At 36.2% G+C, this 16956-nt stretch overlaps 3 protein-coding genes and 1 long non-coding RNA gene across 5 annotated transcripts; 1 reads left to right on the top strand and 3 right to left on the bottom strand.

Annotated features, from left to right (window-relative positions):
• Positions 1 to 6: 6 nt before the first annotated feature.
• On the bottom strand, positions 7 to 5217 carry LOC104801728 (serine/threonine protein phosphatase 2A regulatory subunit B''beta-like). The gene is made up of 12 exons (XM_010525066.2): positions 4746 to 5217; positions 3503 to 3839; positions 3325 to 3424; positions 3047 to 3152; positions 2851 to 2941; positions 2079 to 2220; positions 1791 to 1938; positions 1498 to 1607; positions 1253 to 1409; positions 949 to 1074; positions 687 to 837; positions 7 to 147 (listed from the first exon to the last, which is right to left on the bottom strand). Exons 1-11 carry the CDS (start codon positions 4899 to 4901, stop codon positions 697 to 699), a joined length of 1614 nt encoding a protein of 537 aa, XP_010523368.1. The 5' UTR covers positions 4902 to 5217; the 3' UTR covers positions 7 to 147; positions 687 to 696.
• A 613-nt stretch (positions 5218 to 5830) lies between these two features.
• On the top strand, positions 5831 to 7725 carry LOC104801727 (pentatricopeptide repeat-containing protein At3g04760, chloroplastic). Of its 2 annotated transcripts, XM_010525065.1 has the most exons (2): positions 5831 to 7001; positions 7083 to 7725. In XM_010525065.1, the coding sequence occupies exons 1-2, from the start codon at positions 5888 to 5890 to the stop codon at positions 7658 to 7660; spliced, it is 1692 nt and encodes a 563-aa protein (XP_010523367.1). In that variant the 5' UTR covers positions 5831 to 5887; the 3' UTR covers positions 7661 to 7725. The 2 variants fall into 2 exon arrangements, with proteins under 2 accessions (XP_010523367.1, XP_010523366.1); XM_010525064.1 differs by having other exon boundaries at positions 5831 to 7725.
• Positions 7726 to 12410: 4685 nt separating this feature from the next.
• Positions 12411 to 14081, bottom strand: LOC104801726 (protein LIGHT-DEPENDENT SHORT HYPOCOTYLS 1). Its single transcript, XM_010525063.2, has 2 exons — positions 13068 to 14081; positions 12411 to 12979 (listed from the first exon to the last, which is right to left on the bottom strand). The coding sequence occupies exons 1-2, from the start codon at positions 13304 to 13306 to the stop codon at positions 12586 to 12588; spliced, it is 633 nt and encodes a 210-aa protein (XP_010523365.1). The 5' UTR covers positions 13307 to 14081; the 3' UTR covers positions 12411 to 12585.
• A 2334-nt stretch (positions 14082 to 16415) lies between these two features.
• On the bottom strand, positions 16416 to 16950 carry LOC104801725. Its single transcript, XR_769928.2, has 2 exons — positions 16715 to 16950; positions 16416 to 16582 (listed from the first exon to the last, which is right to left on the bottom strand). It is a non-coding gene; the product is annotated as an uncharacterized LOC104801725 (long non-coding RNA).
• Between the last annotated feature and the right edge of the window lie 6 nt (positions 16951 to 16956).

Genomic DNA, 16956 nt, shown 5'->3' with positions numbered 1-16956 from the left:
CCCCCCCGGGAAATGACCTGAGAAAGAATGTTGAAGCAGATTGTTCAGTTTTTTTTTCATATGTTTCCTGTTGCAAATAAATTCAAAGTTTTCCTTCAGAAAGCTCCGAGGAATCTTCCCAATGCCCCCATGGCTCCCGCAAAGCATCTTCAGGGCAAAGCCAATACGATGAAATAACACGAAAAAGTTAACTCATCATGCCGGTATCTTCAGCAGTATAACGAATCTAACTATGAACTCAATCAAAGAAATCAGCAATCGAGATGAAAAGCTTCATGAAAAGAAAAACCTAATTATAGATATTGTCTAAAACCTCCGAGTAGTTGAAATGTGCCGAGACAAACCCCATGTCTACATAGTTCTAGTGCAATATAAGTTGAGGTCTCTTTAGCACGCATAGATGAATTCAAGATTCAATTGAACCAAATAACAGTTCAAGAATTTGTCTGCGTTTGCGCTAGTGCAATATTTAAATTTTTTTTCTTTTTTCTTCACATCAATGTATTTTCCTTTGCCGCTGCTCCTAAACAATGACACACTGGCTTGGATAATCATTTACGCAAAGACTATATCGTTGCTATAAAGGCCCTGTGATGATGATTAGCATATGATCTAGGGTTGAATCTTATGATCCGGGAATCTGAGGCATCAACATTTATTATAAAAATAAATCCAGGGAAAGTTACCTAGATGAACTCAGAATGGGGCCTCCAGTGACTCATCCCAGACTTCTGCACTTCCATTGGATGCATCTTCAACATCTTCTTCCATGGAAAGCCTGATGTATTCTCTATGTGCAAAACGGTCCCACTCAGTCAACATAGGGTTTTCACGCTCCTGTTTCCACATTTAACATTTTCATATGTACGGCCAAGTCAAAAACCAGCAGAATCACATATTGAAAGATGAAAATCGCCACAATGAGATGAATAATATATATACGCTTACCTGACGGATAAGGAATGGATCACGCGTTTCGAAGGCCATGAACTTGTTCAGATTAAAAAGGATGTTGAAGACACTTCCAGAAAGTTTGGAACCCTTCAAATCGTGCAGCGTGATGTAGCTCTCATTCTGAGGAAGGAGACAACAAACGATCAAAACAGAGGCAATGCTGCCGTAAAAGCTGTTACACTAACGTTGAAACAAAACTGAGATCAGAAAAGTCAAAGATGAGTAGAAAGTCAGAGAATTTCTTCTAAAACGAAAGATGAAGAATATAATCATCATGATGAAATAATACAAGTCAAACCTCTGGTCCAATCATATCAATTATTTGACATAAGATATCCTCGAAAATAACAGGCTCTTGCGCCATGCACTCCATTCGATGCAACTGCTCCTCGTAAAAAAATTGCATCTCGTTCCGCGTAAGAACACCATTTCCATCCAAATCTACGCATTTAAACCTAACACAGTATATATTATTGTCAGATGAAAACACCCAATGTGATATTCAGTCCAGCTCGTAGACTTGGGTCCAAAAACATAGCTTACCAATACTCTAGGCTAGGCTCCGAGGATTTATCCTCTTCTGCAAGAATGAAATAGACGAAGTCCTCGTATCCCATCTTACCGTCAACTTTGCTAGTAAACTTCCTGGCCACCTAAATACAAATAAATGCATTAGCCATAAGACCATCTATCTCAAAGGAACTATTGACTCAGAACTAGAAAAGGAAACAAAAACAGAGGTCTAGAAATAGAAACATGCATCAAATGACGTTTTCAACTTTTCATACAGCAAGTACAGAAAATCAGGCTAACACGACAAAATTTTGAGAGGAAACCTGGGAAAATATTCTGTCAACAATCCGGTAAGTAAGAGCATGGTTTCCATATCTGATAAGGTTTTCTTTGTCTATCAAGAAATCGTGATCTGCATCCAGCTCCCAGAACTTGCAGTATACGACATAGAAATGCTCGTAAGAGAAGTACCTGAATTACCAAGTCGATAGGAATGGAATTAACGAAACAAACACTCAATTTACAAGGCAAAAAAAAAGCTATTACTTGTTAGCCATGCATTTCAAAGCCTGATTCAATATTTATAAGAAATATACTCCTTCATTCACTACCTCAACACTTTGTTGATGTCTTCTTCTTCGTCAGCATGTAGCATTGCATCAATTAAATTTCCCCGTTTCAGCTCCCTGAGTGTAAGCCGCCCATTTCCGGATCTATTTATGTAGTAATATATTCTGTAGATTACGGTTTCAGCTGGTCCATCAAAACACAGTTACACAAACTGTATCAAATAACTCCATTCTTGAAAAGAAAAGCTTGGCACACATTATCTTCAACAGCAGCAGCAATAGCATAGAATGAGGCTCCAGATATAACATGCTCATGCAACACTTGTTTTGGACCAATACTAATACATACAAGCATTCATGACTAATCAACTCATGAATTCCATAACCACTTCCAAAGAAAGTAGACAGAGTGATCCTGTTAACAATCATACTAGAGTTATGTACTGTTGGAAAATTTTATCAAGTCCTTTGGATGGCAGATGAGTCATGGAACAAATGAGTTTATGTTCTAAGATGTATGACTACGGTTCTGCAATTTTTTGATATCTTATTTGAGTGGAATGTCATAATATCATCCATATGCATAAATAATGAAGAATATTTCCACGTCTAGTAATGCGACCAGATATTGCACAAAATAGACTCGGTCTTTTCCGGCTAGCAAAGTAGGTAGTTCTGACTCACTGCACCATTTATTTCAATAAAATATTCAACCAAGCTCTCGCCAAATCTCCAGAAAGCTAAAAATTATAACATAAGGAGGTTTGTAGAGTCAAAAAGCAGATAACAAGTGGGTTTTGAATGACAAACTGACCATATCTTTCCTGGAATTCAGGAGTGCTTTGCAGGAACTCCAACCCAGGATGAGTTGCCAGTAGTTCTTTAAGTATCGGCTTGAAATCATCCTACAAAGAAAAAAAGAGTGTTGGTATAATGCAATTAGAGTAGAAATGAGAGTGGGAACAGAAATTCAGTACTGTGACAGAATATGCCTATAAACAGAAAATTACCTTCACAAGGTAATTCTGATTTGGCTGCTTTAGTATCTTGAATATTTGGGATGATGTATCCAATATCAACATGTTTCCATTTATCCAATAGTCAATAAATGCCTCTCTGCAATGAAGTCAATATAAGTTAAGTATCGAAAGAATTTATAACAGTCTATTCAATATCAGGATCACCAAACTGGAGAAAGAACAGTTATAAAACGGTCAAAGAGCTTGAACTACGCAACGAGAGATGTGAACATCAGATCTTGCCGTGCTACAAGCATAGGAGCACACACCTAGTAACAAATCCTGTATTATTGACATCAATCTTCCTGAATAGTGAAGTGGAGATGAAAGATGGAAGCTTGCAGATTTCTCTGGTCACTAGTCTGAATTCTGACAAGTGACAAAAAGAAAGTTTGATAAGCCAGCCCTATAAAACATCATTTAAGAACTTTTGTACAAACAATTTACCTTGCATCTGCAGTCCATCTACGTGACCATAGAAGAAGTGGCTGATTCTGGATAAACATTGCTCTTTTATCTCACTTGGAAGGGGACGGCCATTTTGAAAGTAAAACTGAGGTATAAGCTCTTTGACTACTTTCAAGGGAGAACCTAAATTAGAAGGGGCAGCCCTCAGTTTCATCATACGTGGTGAACCAGATGAACTCCTAGGTGACAGTGGAGGAGCACTTCCCGCTGGAAACATGGATGGTAAAGAATTGCTGGTGGCACAATTTGTACCAGAAGCACTTCCAGAAACATTCAGAGGACCTCCCGCCTTCGCATCATTTAACAACGATTTAACCTAGAAGACAAATAACAGTAAATAGCAGAACATAATTTGCACCGACAATAAAACTACAACAATGCATTCTGGGGCATGCAGAAGAAAACACGTCCTTTGTTTCCATAACCGAGTTCTAGGGTGACTAAATGGAAAGACCCTTGATATGCCGCTATCAAATTAATCAAATCCTAAGCTATGAGTGAAAGAAACAACAGCACCTCAATCTTTTACGGCATATTTTCCGATAATTATGGACAAACAAATAGTTTCCAAGATATAACACTTTTGTGGCCGAAAACTGCCACCGCCAGTCAAAACTTAATCTTTTTCTTATTTCTATCAAAATTAACTGATAAATGCATGACCGATTTACCATAATCCATATTCTTTAAATAAATTCCAAAAGCAGAGACCACCAGAGTTATTATCTGACTAGTTCCAGCGACCTAAGTGTTATCCCCAATGGTCCCCATAAATTAGCAAAACCATCGAACCAATTCAATGTTGAGCCCAAGCCAACTACTAGGCTATTACCACCATTTCTAGCACGAAAGCGCTAAAAGCAATAGACTTCTTACTCAACACTGTGATACCGTCAATGATTTTATACCACACAAAATTCTCGGATAATAGTTTCCTGTTAGAATCCATGGGAAGAATTCAAGAATCCAGCCGAAATTTTCTTGGAAACTACTCGTCTGCAGACTATGTGATCATTGACCCTCACTATATCTTTCATGGGGCATGGGCATGGACATGGCCATTAATCTTATATCATCTCAGTGACAAGATTTCACATACTATACACACGATTCGAACTGAAAACAAATCTTGTATCTTAAAACCCTACAAGCAAGAAAACACTGAAGCAGAACAAAGTTCGGCGAAAAGGCAACTAAAGAACAAGAAATTCGAACAGAATACCTGCCGATGAGCTTCAGTGAGAGACAGCCACTGGTCGAAGAGCTTCTGCGCGAACTCAGGGTTCGATTTCAGAGTGTCAGGAGAGATTTCCGGCAGCTGCAATAAGTCCGCATCCAGACAAGCCATGTCTCCGGCGACATCAACCGCCATACTCATTTCCACGCAATCCAATCAATCCAATCACATCAATATCGGCGAACTAACCCTGAATACCGCAGAGAGGAAAAGACAAAAAAAAATATGTGGAGGCGGATGATCGGGCAAACGAGCGAAAGTGATCAGGAAATATCCAACACGGAGCTGCGAGAAGTATGAGAAAACCCTAGATCTTCGGGAAGGGAAAGAATCGGCCTCCGATTTTCTCCTCTGATTCAGAAGGAGGAGCGAGAAAGTGAGGGAAAATGCTAAGGAAATGTCTTCCTTTTTTTCTTTCTTCCTTGTTTGGCTTCTTGGAAAGGAAAAAGACCGAAACGAGAATACTGATGGAGTCGCCCTCCGCACTAATAGTGCACGTGCCTCTAGTTTAAGTTTTGGGGTTTGGGTTACGTTTTATTTAGGTTATGTTTCATTTTTATTCTTATTATACTTATTTAGTTTTTATATTATTAAGTTTAAATTTTATTAAATCAATGAATCTATTTTTATTTCAATTTTTTGTTTCCATTTTAATTTAAAATTTGATTAAGATTCGACTAACTTATTTTAAAAGAATTAGCATTTTTTTGAATAACCTATTTAGGAAAACCAACGTTTACTATATTAATTCGCCAATAAAATAGTAACTCATCATTCGATGTGTATACAAATATTAGACAAAAAAAAAGATTCTCTGAATTATATTACCATAATAAACCCCACATATATAAAAATCACTAATACGTTAATAAATTAATTTTATTATCCGTAAATAATATCCAAAAAATAATTTAAAACGGTTATTAAGTTAGATAATAACGATGGATTACGAATACGGCCATCGTGTGTGGACCCGACACCAATTTTGACCCGACCCGGTTCCGTCACGCGCGGACCTTATCTTCAACGGAAAGGAAAAGCGAGTGTGTTTTATCCATGCGAACCTCCGAACAATTTTCTATGAATACGAAATTTTCCCGGAAAACACTTTCCACGAAAAACTACAAATGACTCCGTTTTCCTCCGAACTTGTGGGCTTCTCTCTCCCTTTCTCCTCCAAAACTCCGACCAACAACAGTTCGAATTCTGTCGGACTCGTTCACAAGAGGAACCTCTTCAGCTGCTCGAATCCTAAGCCTAGTCCTAAGATCAGTAAAGCTTATCCGGGAGCAAATCCTCAGGCTACGGATGCAGTTCCTGCGGAACAGAGGCAAACCCAGTTGCCGTCTTTCGGATTTAATGATGCCCAGATGCTGAAACTCTTCCATCGGTCATGCAAATCCGGGAAATACAGCGAATCGTTGTATCTGCTCGAGAAGATGGTACGTAAAGGCTATAAACCCGATGCGATTCTATGTACGAAGCTGATTAAAGGTCTTTTCAATCTGAGGAACATACCCAAAGCTGTTAAGGTCATGGAGATTTTGGAGACGCATGGTCAACCTGATGTCTTTGCTTACAATGCGTTGATCAGTGGGTTCTGCAAGATGAATCGCATGGATGATGCTACAAAGGTGATTGATAGGATGAGGAACAAAGGGTTTTCTCCAGACACCGTGACTTACAATATAATGATTGGTAGTTTGTGTAGTAGAGGGAAGCTTGACCTTGCTTTGAAGGTTTTGGATCAGTTGCTGATGGATAATTGCCGTCCTACAGTTATCACTTACACGATCTTGATCGAGGCCACGACGATGGATGGTGGAGTTGATGAGGCATTGAAGCTTTTGGATGAAATGTTGTCGAGAGGCCTGAAACCGGATATGTTCACTTACAACACGATTATGAGGGGAATGTGCAAAGAGGGGATGGTGGATCGTGCTTTCGGGATGGTTAGGAACTTGGAATCGAGAGGGTGTGAGCCCGATGTGATCTCGTACAATATTTTGCTGCGAGCGCTTCTGAATCAGGGGAAATGGGATGAAGGGGATAAGCTCATGACCAAGATGTTTTCAAAAGGATGTGAGCCGAACGTTGTTACCTACAGCATTCTTATCAGCACTCTATGTCGAGATGGAAAGATTGAGGAAGCGTTGAATTTGCTGAAGGAAATGAGGGGAAAGGGACTAAATCCCGATGCGTATAGCTACGACCCTTTGATCGCTGCGTTTTGCAGAGAAGGTAGACTAGATTTAGCAATCAAGTTCTTGGAGTCTATGATCTCAGATGGATGCTTACCCGATATAGTAAACTATAACACAGTATTAGCTACGTTGTGCAAGAACGGGAAAGCCGATCAAGCGTTGGAGATATTCGGGAAGTTGAGCGAAGTGGGTTGCCCTCCAAACGCGAGTTCATACAACACTATGTTCAGCGCGCTATGGAGCAGCGGGAACAAAGCTAGGGCACTGCAGATGATATCAGAGATGATAAGCCACGATATTGACCCGGACGAAATCACGTATAACTCGATGATCTCGTGTATGTGCAGAGACGGGATGGTGGATGATGCCCTGGGGTTGGTGGTGGACATGCGAAGCAGCGAGTTCCATCCCTCGGTCATCACTTACAACATCATACTTCTAGGGTTCTGTAAAGCTCATAGGGTCGACGAAGCGATTGATATCTTGGCATCGATGGTTGAGACCGGCTGTCGGCCTAACGAAACCACTTTCACGCTACTGATCGAAGGGATCGGGTTTGCCGGGTGGAGAGCTGAAGCCATGGAGCTCGCCAACTCGCTTGTCCGGCTCGGTGCTGTTTCAGACAAGGCATTCAAACGCTTGAACAGGACGTTCCCTTTGCTCGAGGTTTACAAAGAGCTTAGCCATGTTGAGTGAACTTTGTACAAATGCTAACTTACATTTCTTTGAAATTATGGGTACAGAAAATTTTCGCAGTCGTTTGTCATATCTCTTAATCTCCAATCTTTGGGAAAATTTGTCCTTCCAAACCAAAACCCTAAACGCCATATTCCGTGATCAGCAAGTAACTAATTTGATACCGTCTGAAGATTGTTCGCCACAAATCAATGGTGAGAGAGGATGCTGGGACTTTCCTTTTCAATCCCCATATGATTGTATTATATTAATATTATTAATAATTATGGAAATCTACTTATAAAGAGAATCCATTAAATACGAAGATTTGATTTCCCATAAAGAAATCGTGTCATGCAAAAATGGTAAAATCATAATCTTAACCATTAAAAAAGAAACATTGTGTATAAATCTCCAGAAGAAAAAAAAAAGTAACAAAAAAAATGGTAGACTGCTTTTTGGTACTTAGTGGTATAAAAGGGAGTAAACAATGATTGGAATATTATCGTAAAGAAATATAATAATTATTATTATTAGTTTTCATTTAAATTTTTTTAAGAAAATGGGTTCAACAAAATCATTGGCGGCTCGTTTGTTTGCGATTCTCTTGGTGGTTTCACCGGTCGGTCACTTCACTTCTGCATCTTCTGCTTCTGGTATATATATTATCTCCTTCCATTTAAAATTAACCGTTTTAATATTTTCGTATTTTAGATTAATATACTGTTGATAGTGTAATTTAATAGTGTATATATACATATACATATATATATATTATAATGTGTATGTAAGAATATGTGAAGGGATTGAAGGAGTGGGTCTAAATGGAATGTGGTGCATCGGGTTCTGTTCGGACACGTACGGATCGGACCAATGCAACAGAGACTGTCTGAAACAGGAGGAGGAGAAGCTATTCTTCGGTGGATACTGTGTTCCCATCGATGCCAACCGCTGCTGCTGCCAACGCTAGAGCCACCCCGCGTTTGGCGTTCAGCGTTTGCGGTTGACTAAGTCTCCCTAGTTGGTCTCATGATCGCATCTCATCTATCCGTTGACGGACATAGATCGATGTAATACCATATAATAAATTCGAATATTTAGTGTCCGGGATTTTAAAACACTAAAATAATTTGAAAGCTATCTGTATTTCCGAAATTAGAAAATTCATAGATAATGATAATTATATTTATATTGTGCGAAACAGAGCCGTCTCACAAAATTTGGAGACTTCGTACATATTATAATTTTAAAATAATAGAAAATTATTAATTAATATAAAAAATAATATTTAAAAATAATTAAAATATATTTAATATAACAAAATATATAAATTAACTAAGTTAAAATTAAGTTGAGTCACTAAATTTTGGTGATAATTTATTTAATTATTTGAAAGGAAAAAACAAATTATGATGTTCTTCGCAATCCATTTAAAAACATAATGTCATCGACAAGGCCCAATACGTAAGCCTATGAAACCCAGACAAAAGCCCAATACATTTGGGCCAGGCCCATCATGTTTCCTCTGAATCAAGTATTGGGCTTTTGTTTGGTGGATACTCTATATACATTATGGAGAATAATACACAGAAATATATCAATCCTGTATATACACAATTACTATATCAACAAACAAACAAAAAAGCCTCGGATTTTTCATGTAACATTTTCTCAGCTGTGAGAAAAATATGATTCTTTTTTTTTTTTTTGGTATAAAACAAATGGCATATCAAAAGCTTGTCATCCCAATCAAACAAAAATTCTAAAACCTGGAGAATCTTGATTCCAGTCTTGTTTGTCCGAAAACGTTGAACAAAAAAAAAGTTTTCGAATTTGGAAAAAAAAAATCGCATCTCCTAAACCCAGATATTGGTCCACGAAAATTTTTGTGTTTGCGATGAAACGTAATATTTAAATGCGATCGTAGAATTACGTACCATATTTTTGTTGAAAGGTGTGAGATTTTGAAGAAGAACCATATATACATATATATATATAATGAAAATGGGGACTCCTCCAAGTCCCAGATATGGGAAAACAGAGGATGACACGAAAAAGTAAAAAATAATCACTTCCTCGTACGGACACAGACATACGATTTGCCCACGTGGCGACCCGACCCGATTCTCAAGGAAACGGGTCCATTGGATGGATTTATTTGAGCCCCCGACACAAGTACTCGGTTCCACGTGCGAGAGGTTCCACACGGGGACCACATTCAGCTACCGACACGTGCCCTGATCAACAGCTCTTCACACCCAGCTTTAGATCTCAACCGTTCGATTGTTTTCACTGATGGCATCGTACGTGCTACAAAACCTGTCTTTGGGACTCCCCCAGTTGTGCGGCCTGAAGAGGTTTTTTTTTCCCTCGAGGGGTAAAATAATAATTTCATTGTTTTCAGATTTAAAAAAAAAGTTATTTCTTTTTTTTTAGTAGCCAAAAAAATTTCAGTAATGACTGCTTTTATAGAATTATTTTTTAAAAAGCTGACTAAAACGTTTTGAGTGTGTAACTGTTTAGATAATAAAAAATAAAATTACGAGAGATGCAGGATATATATATATATATATACGAATTAATAATAATTATTGGAATATCATTTTCATATGTTTTTAGTATATTCGGTGTGCATAAATTTATATCTCCTATGCACTTATGCAGCGCTGTATCTAAAAAATATTTTCGATGTATAACTGAAAATTTGTAACCTGTTTTTTAAACGATTACAACATACAATATAGCCACAAAATAAATAGATTACATTAAATTTGACAATATTATTCGTTAATATTTATTATTTATAATTATTACATGGAAATAATGGGGCTTACTGTAGATGACTGATGCTTCAGCACTAAACAAACAACCCCACTTTAATTATATTCATTGTTTCGACTTAATTTAATTTATATTTCCACCTCTCTATTTTCCTTTTTTATATTTTAAATGTATTCCTTTTTCTTTAAAAATTTTGGAAAAATGGTTGTCCCTTATATGACCTTTTAAAATATCATCCCTTTTTATGTTTATTTGGATATCTAATTATTTTATTATGTTATTCTTTATTTGCTTGGTGAGATTATAAAATGTATCTATTTGTTTAATTTAAATCCTACTTCTTAATCCATTTTTCTCTTTACAAAGATTCAATTTTTATTTTTTATCGGCTGTTGTTTCCTTTCGTGTTGTAAATTTTGATATTTTTCTGCATTTCTTCCATTCTATTAAATCGTAATTCTTCTATTCTTTTTTTTTTCTTCTTTTTTAAATGTCATATTTTAAATTTTTTATAAAAAAATTTAAAATCTCTAGCCATCCATCTCTCCTCTTTCCTTTTATATTCTCTAAAGTTCTACATTATCATCTTTCGAACAATAGAAAGAGAATCCGTGTGTCATGAAATTAATATATTTGAAGGTCTAATCAGCGTTTAATTAATTGATTAATTATAAAAAAATTGTGTCATCAGATTAGCTGGCAGCAATAATTGAAAAGATGATCTATGTTTCGTCTTTTTGTTTCCTTATAGATCCGTTTTGGATTTTTTGCCTTTTGATTAAAGAGTAATGCAACAATCTCTGTACACATACATGTTTGACATCACATGCGCATATACAAATTAAGTTCCTCAATCCACGAACGACTAATTATATATATATATATATATATATACATATATTCATATGTGTGTATATATATATCCAAAGTAGTTCCAATATGAAGTTAATTTGTTTTGATGGACCGACACGGCAAAGGAAAAAAACAATGAAATGTCAAATCCTGATATTAAGGTCCCTTCCATATGTAAATTCATATGCGAAGAAAATAACATCGCTCGAATTGGAAATTAATAAGCCTATAGTTGTAGCTATATATTTAAATATCACTAGTTGTTAATAAGCGTACGTATATATATACGTGCCACCTCAGAATTCTAACATAACATTAAATCACTAATGACTATGCACGGCAACAATGAGAGCAAACTTATCATATATATACAAGTAAATACAAATATATATATATATATATATGCGTATATATTTACAAAATTATATGTATTCCCTTACTACAATTAAAATTAAGCTTAATTATTTAAACTAATTTTATAACATAAAATTTATATGTATAATCCAACAAAACTTTATATTTTTTATTATTAACTGATAATAATTTTTTTCAGATCAAACCTTATATATAACCATGAATGCATATATATACATACGTTAATGCATACATTTTCGTATACATGTATACATCAACGCATCTATATATGTACATTGTACATTTAAAACCCTAATTTAATTCGACATTTTCTATGGTGGCTAAGCTAAAGTCAAAGGTGTCATTCAAATTAAAAGGCGAAGAATAACACCAACGACTGACAAATGAGTTAAGATTGCTTCCCTCATCGTTCCTCCATGAGAATCTGCCATTGCTTAATGGAACTGGACTTTTACGAATCAGCACTTATGTCCTAAAATGAAAACCGATCATGTCTGAAGAATTCACGCCATAGATGAGAGTGTACAGTTACACACAAATATACCAACAACTACGTATATGCGTACACAAATACACGTATACGCACTTACATAAACGCAAATACACGTATATACGTGTACGATTGATGTGATCCTGGTGTGTTTTGATGATCTAAGGCTTAACCTGCTCAACCACATGTCACTACTAACGCAAACTATATAATCAAATTTTCTTGGCAGGAAAAAAAAAACAAAAAACCCTGAAGTTAGAAGAAAGGAAAACATTCCAAGAAATAAACATGGAATATTCCGTTAAATCATACATATTATTATTCCTCATACGTAGCGAAGACAACGACAACATCGTACACAAAGTAAGCATAACGCAACATAAATACACAGATACGAACATACATATATAAATCATGCACATATAGAAGAAACACTTACATATACGGCTCATATAGCCGAACCCGAGAAACTAACCATTGTAGACTGACCTTGCGTTTGCGTCTGCGGCTGAGTCTGCATTTGTGTTTGCGTCTGCGGCTGGGGAAGCGATGCCTTCTGCTTGTTGACCCTCTTCCTCTTCTTCTCGTAGCTAACGCCACGCGCTTTGGCCTGAAAGTCCCTAACCTCACGTAGATAGATCCTGACGGCGCGTGCGCCAAAAGGGTTGGCCTCGGGGGGGCCACCATTTTCCTCGTAGGCGGCTCGGAGGCGGCCGATGAGTGCGTCAAGGCTTCCCCAGGCTTGACGGAGAGGGCAGGGGCATGGAGCCGGCGGATTTGGGAGGCCGAAGAAGGCGCAGTTCTGGTGGTGAACTTTGGTCTTACCAAACTGGTCCAAGTACCTATATATGTATTGACGTGCTATACACACTTAAAACATTGTATTTCTACAGAATATGTATACATTTATATGTATATGTATAAGCGTACCGGAGGAATTCGAGGACGTGAGCGCCGCTGCAGGAGGGGAGAGAGAGAGGAGGGCGGTGGTTGCGGAGGTACTGGCAGAAGGTGTTCCAGTCGCGGCGTTTCTGGTTCTCGTAGCGGCTCGATGACGACGGAGAGGAGGATGGTGAAGGATTTTGTGCTTTGGAGATCATTGTGGTGGCTTCTGGGATTTGGAGAGTGGGATTAGGGTTTTTGTTTGATTGGTGAGAGAGAAAGTCCATGGCTTCTTGTTGTTTCTGTTTTCAGTTTGGGAGGATATGCATCTGTCTATCTAGGGTTTCTTTATGGGGAATTTTGGGGGAATTAGGGTTCTTTTTTTTGGGGATTGTTCGTTTAATGGAGTTAACTAGGGCAAGATCTTGGATGGTTTGGTGATGGGCATTCGATGAAATGGCTTCTTGGATCGACCTTTGGCTTTATTTATACGTATCCAATTAACCACATACCCATAGAGAGAGAAAGAGATGAGGGAAATACTTATAGCTTCTTGTTTATTATTCTGCTACTTGAAGTGGTGAATGAAGCATACTAAAAAAAGCCAAGATCAGCCAACACACCTGGAGAGAGAGAGAGAGAGAGAGAGAGAGAGAGAGAGAGCTTTGATGAGCAGAAATGGTGAGGCAAAGAGAGAATAAACCTGAGAAAAAGGAGAGATGTGAGGTTTTCCTTCTCCTTTGAAGATGATGAGAGAGAGAACCAAGAGAGGAAAAGAAAGAACAAGGGAAAAAAAAAAGGTGGGATTGATTCCTTTCCTCTTTTCCCTCCTCTCTCTCTCTCTACCATATATATTTTCTACTTTAGGAGATGGCGAAGAGACACACATACACACAATGGTCAATATATAAGCTGCAACCGCATCAGAAAGAGAGATGAGACTGATCACATCAGATCATAAATTTTGCCATTTAAGCCCACAACAAAAAAAACAGAGAAGAGAGAGAGAGAGAGAGATGGGAACTACGAGTTACACAGTGTAGAAAAAGGTGAATTCATGACTCTTGAGAGAGAGAGAGAGGGAGACCATTGGGTCAAGTGGGGGAACTTGGAGTGAAACTTTTGACATGACAGGAGGAGCCATTGAGCAGTGCTCTTCCATGACTTATAGTGAATTTAGTAGGGACAGTTTCCTTCTTTTTATTTACCTTTTATATTTATATTTATATTTATATTTATATTTATAGTATTTCATGTTCATTGTATTTCGTCGATACATACATGCCCTTTGTATCCATTTACTTAGTAGTAGTAATCCGAATTAACAAAACAAATTGTAGAAAATACCGAATGTATTTTATTTTATCGACTTCGACCCTTAAAGCTTCCATTCACAGTTTGTTTTGCCATTAAAAATACAACACCATTTGTTTGGATTATTCCAAAACTTATAGTATAAATTCTGAAATTAAAAAAGATAAACGCGATACCATCGTCTTCACCGCCATAGTCGATGAAAAACTAAAAAAAAATCCAAACCCTATAAAAAAACAAGACTATAAAAGTATATATCATTATTTACGTCGTTATTTTTACATCTGGTATTGATTTATATTACGATATTTTATTTAATAAAGGCAGGTTGACATGACAAGACCATCATCTCCCGCACATTAGTATTCCATAAACGATTTTAATTAAAAGAAGACAAAAGAAATCACATCATACACTCAAAGATCACCAATTTACGATTTTTAAATTATCACAGATTCTAGTTTTTTTTTTATTTCAAATAATAACGAAAAGCCTCTTGAGTATAACCAAATATCGACTATCAAATTGATGTTTCAGTTTAACCCTAAAACTCATAGTAGCACATTTTTCGTGAAATTGAGAAGAATAAAAAACAGGAAAAACAAAACCTAGGTGCCTTTTACGTGGCGCGTAGAGTCAGGCTTTTCATCTTATGTCTTTGCGCACCAATTTTTGGGCTACGTGAAAGCTACAATTTTATGCCAATATATAAATAGTATATCAAATTTAACCTTTGTGTACGTATGTGTTTCGCTATATTTGTATTATACATGCAAATTTTTGGAAATTTTAAATTTTAAAATCATTTCACTTTGGTATTTCTATTATGTGAATCTAAATTTGTAACTATTATAAGAAATAAATATATATATATATATATATATATACGTCTGTTCGTGTCTATAGACTTTGATATGCATTACTATTAGTGACTAGAGACATTGAAACGTGGGTCAGTTTTGAATTGTATTATACAATGTATAATCTAGGAAACATGTCCCATCATACAAAAGAAAAATAAAGCTCAATTGACAATTTATTTATAATAAATATTAAATGTATTATAATTAAGATTAGGATGGAGTTCTTATTGGATTATGAATTATTATAGACTATACATATATATATCCAAAAAAATATAGAATAAAATATATTTCTTTAATTATTTGGTACGATTTCAGACCGTAGAAGTTTTTCGATAGTTCGAATTCTTTGCTGAAACACTAGAATTTCATTTTCCTTTTTTGTAAATCTCCTCTCGTCGCCGGTCGGTCGTTATCTCTCGCCATACAATCTGTTACAAAAAAATAAAATAAAATTTGTATAATGTAATCTCTCAACCATTAAATCATACATACATTTATATATTTACATTATGCGCGCACACACTATATAAAAAAGGGGATATTTTGTGGGGAACAGAATTCCTGCATTTGGAATATAAACCTACGAATTAGGTGTTATAGGAATAAACACACATAGACCCTATTTATTTATTTATTTATATAACCAAGAAATTTGAATAATTTATGTATGTTTTGTTAAATATTAATTCCATCTGTAGCAAAATACCGTCGTTCCTGATTTGGCAAAAAAATCTCACATGTCCTTATTATTCCCTTCCTCCCTTCTTGTTTCTTCCTGAGGGTGCACCCACTTGATCCTCCTCTGTTTTTATAAACATGTTCGCAATCTATACGTACACTTATGTGTATGTGTGTGCGTGGGTCTTGAAAATTATAACATAATTAGCTGAATATTTAATTAATTTTCCATTCTCCCAATGCTATACCATTGGTACAGCCCAATATAATTAAAAAATAAATAAATATCGTGTATATGTGTGCGTGTGTGTGTTATCTTCACTATTTTGTGAACTTTTTTAATAAAAAATTAAGGGGCGATATTAAATTTAATCAATGTTAAGAAATACATAATTAATGCCGTAAGATTGTAGATTTGTATATAAGAGATAAAAATCAACCAAATGGGAAATTGAATGGACAGAAGGCCCATCGAATCTCCTGTTTATAAAAAAAAAATAGATATATATATATATATATCAAGCAATGGTACGACAAGTCATGGAAATCGGAAGTCATATCATCACAAGATGAATTCCGGTACATTGAACATGGTCGAGAGTCGATGCTGTTTTAATTCAAGATTGACACAAAGATCACGCTTTGATGCACTCTCTCTCTCTCTCTCTAGATGTCGTTTTCTTCTGGCGCCCAATGAAATATTTTCTGGGATGAAAAAATATAAAGAAAATATTAAAAGAATAATCGAAAAACAAATTGAGAAATAATACAATTGAGCCAAAAAAGAAAAGAAAAGAGAACCCATATTGTTACTGTTGGGGTTTGATATAGAATTACCTCAAAGCATGAAAGAACATACGCCACATCACTCTCCGATATTTGATGGTGGAGGACAATCCTGATTCTGAGACAACACACAAACACTACAAGAAAATCTTAATATAGCGACGGAATTTGCGACAGAACTTTTCCGTCGCAAAGAAATTACGATAGAATTCGACGAATTTGCGATAGAATACGAAAATTTTTATTCTGTCGCAATTAGTCGCAAAATCCGTCGCAAATTTGCGACGGAATAC

Source organism: Tarenaya hassleriana, unplaced genomic scaffold (genome assembly GCF_000463585.1).
Source record: "Tarenaya hassleriana unplaced genomic scaffold, ASM46358v1 Cleome736, whole genome shotgun sequence".
Lineage (NCBI taxonomy): Eukaryota > Viridiplantae > Streptophyta > Magnoliopsida > Brassicales > Cleomaceae > Tarenaya > Tarenaya hassleriana.
The sequence above is the reverse complement of the archived record's forward strand: the minus strand, read 5'-3'. Positions and strand labels throughout refer to the sequence as shown.

What these genes read in the sequence shown, in the direction of transcription:
- LOC104801728 (XM_010525066.2), bottom strand. Translation starts at nt 4,901, where the DNA reads ATGAGTATGGCGGTTGATGTCGCCGGAGACATGGCTTGTCTGGATGCG. An exon ending in TCACTGAAGCTCATCGGCAG is followed by an intron (nt 3,840 to 4,745) that starts GTATTCTGTTCG and finishes TTTGTCTTCTAG; the next exon opens with GTTAAATCGTTGTTAAATGA. An exon ending in TGAATTCCAGGAAAGATATG is followed by an intron (nt 2,221 to 2,850) that starts GTCAGTTTGTCA and finishes TTGATGGACCAG; the next exon opens with CTGAAACCGTAATCTACAGA.
- LOC104801726 (XM_010525063.2), bottom strand. Translation starts at nt 13,306, where the DNA reads ATGGACTTTCTCTCTCACCAATCAAACAAAAACCCTAATCCCACTCTC. An exon ending in CACGTCCTCGAATTCCTCCG is followed by an intron (nt 12,980 to 13,067) that starts GTACGCTTATAC and finishes ATACATATATAG; the next exon opens with GTACTTGGACCAGTTTGGTA.
- LOC104801727 (XM_010525064.1), top strand. Translation starts at nt 5,888, where the DNA reads ATGACTCCGTTTTCCTCCGAACTTGTGGGCTTCTCTCTCCCTTTCTCC.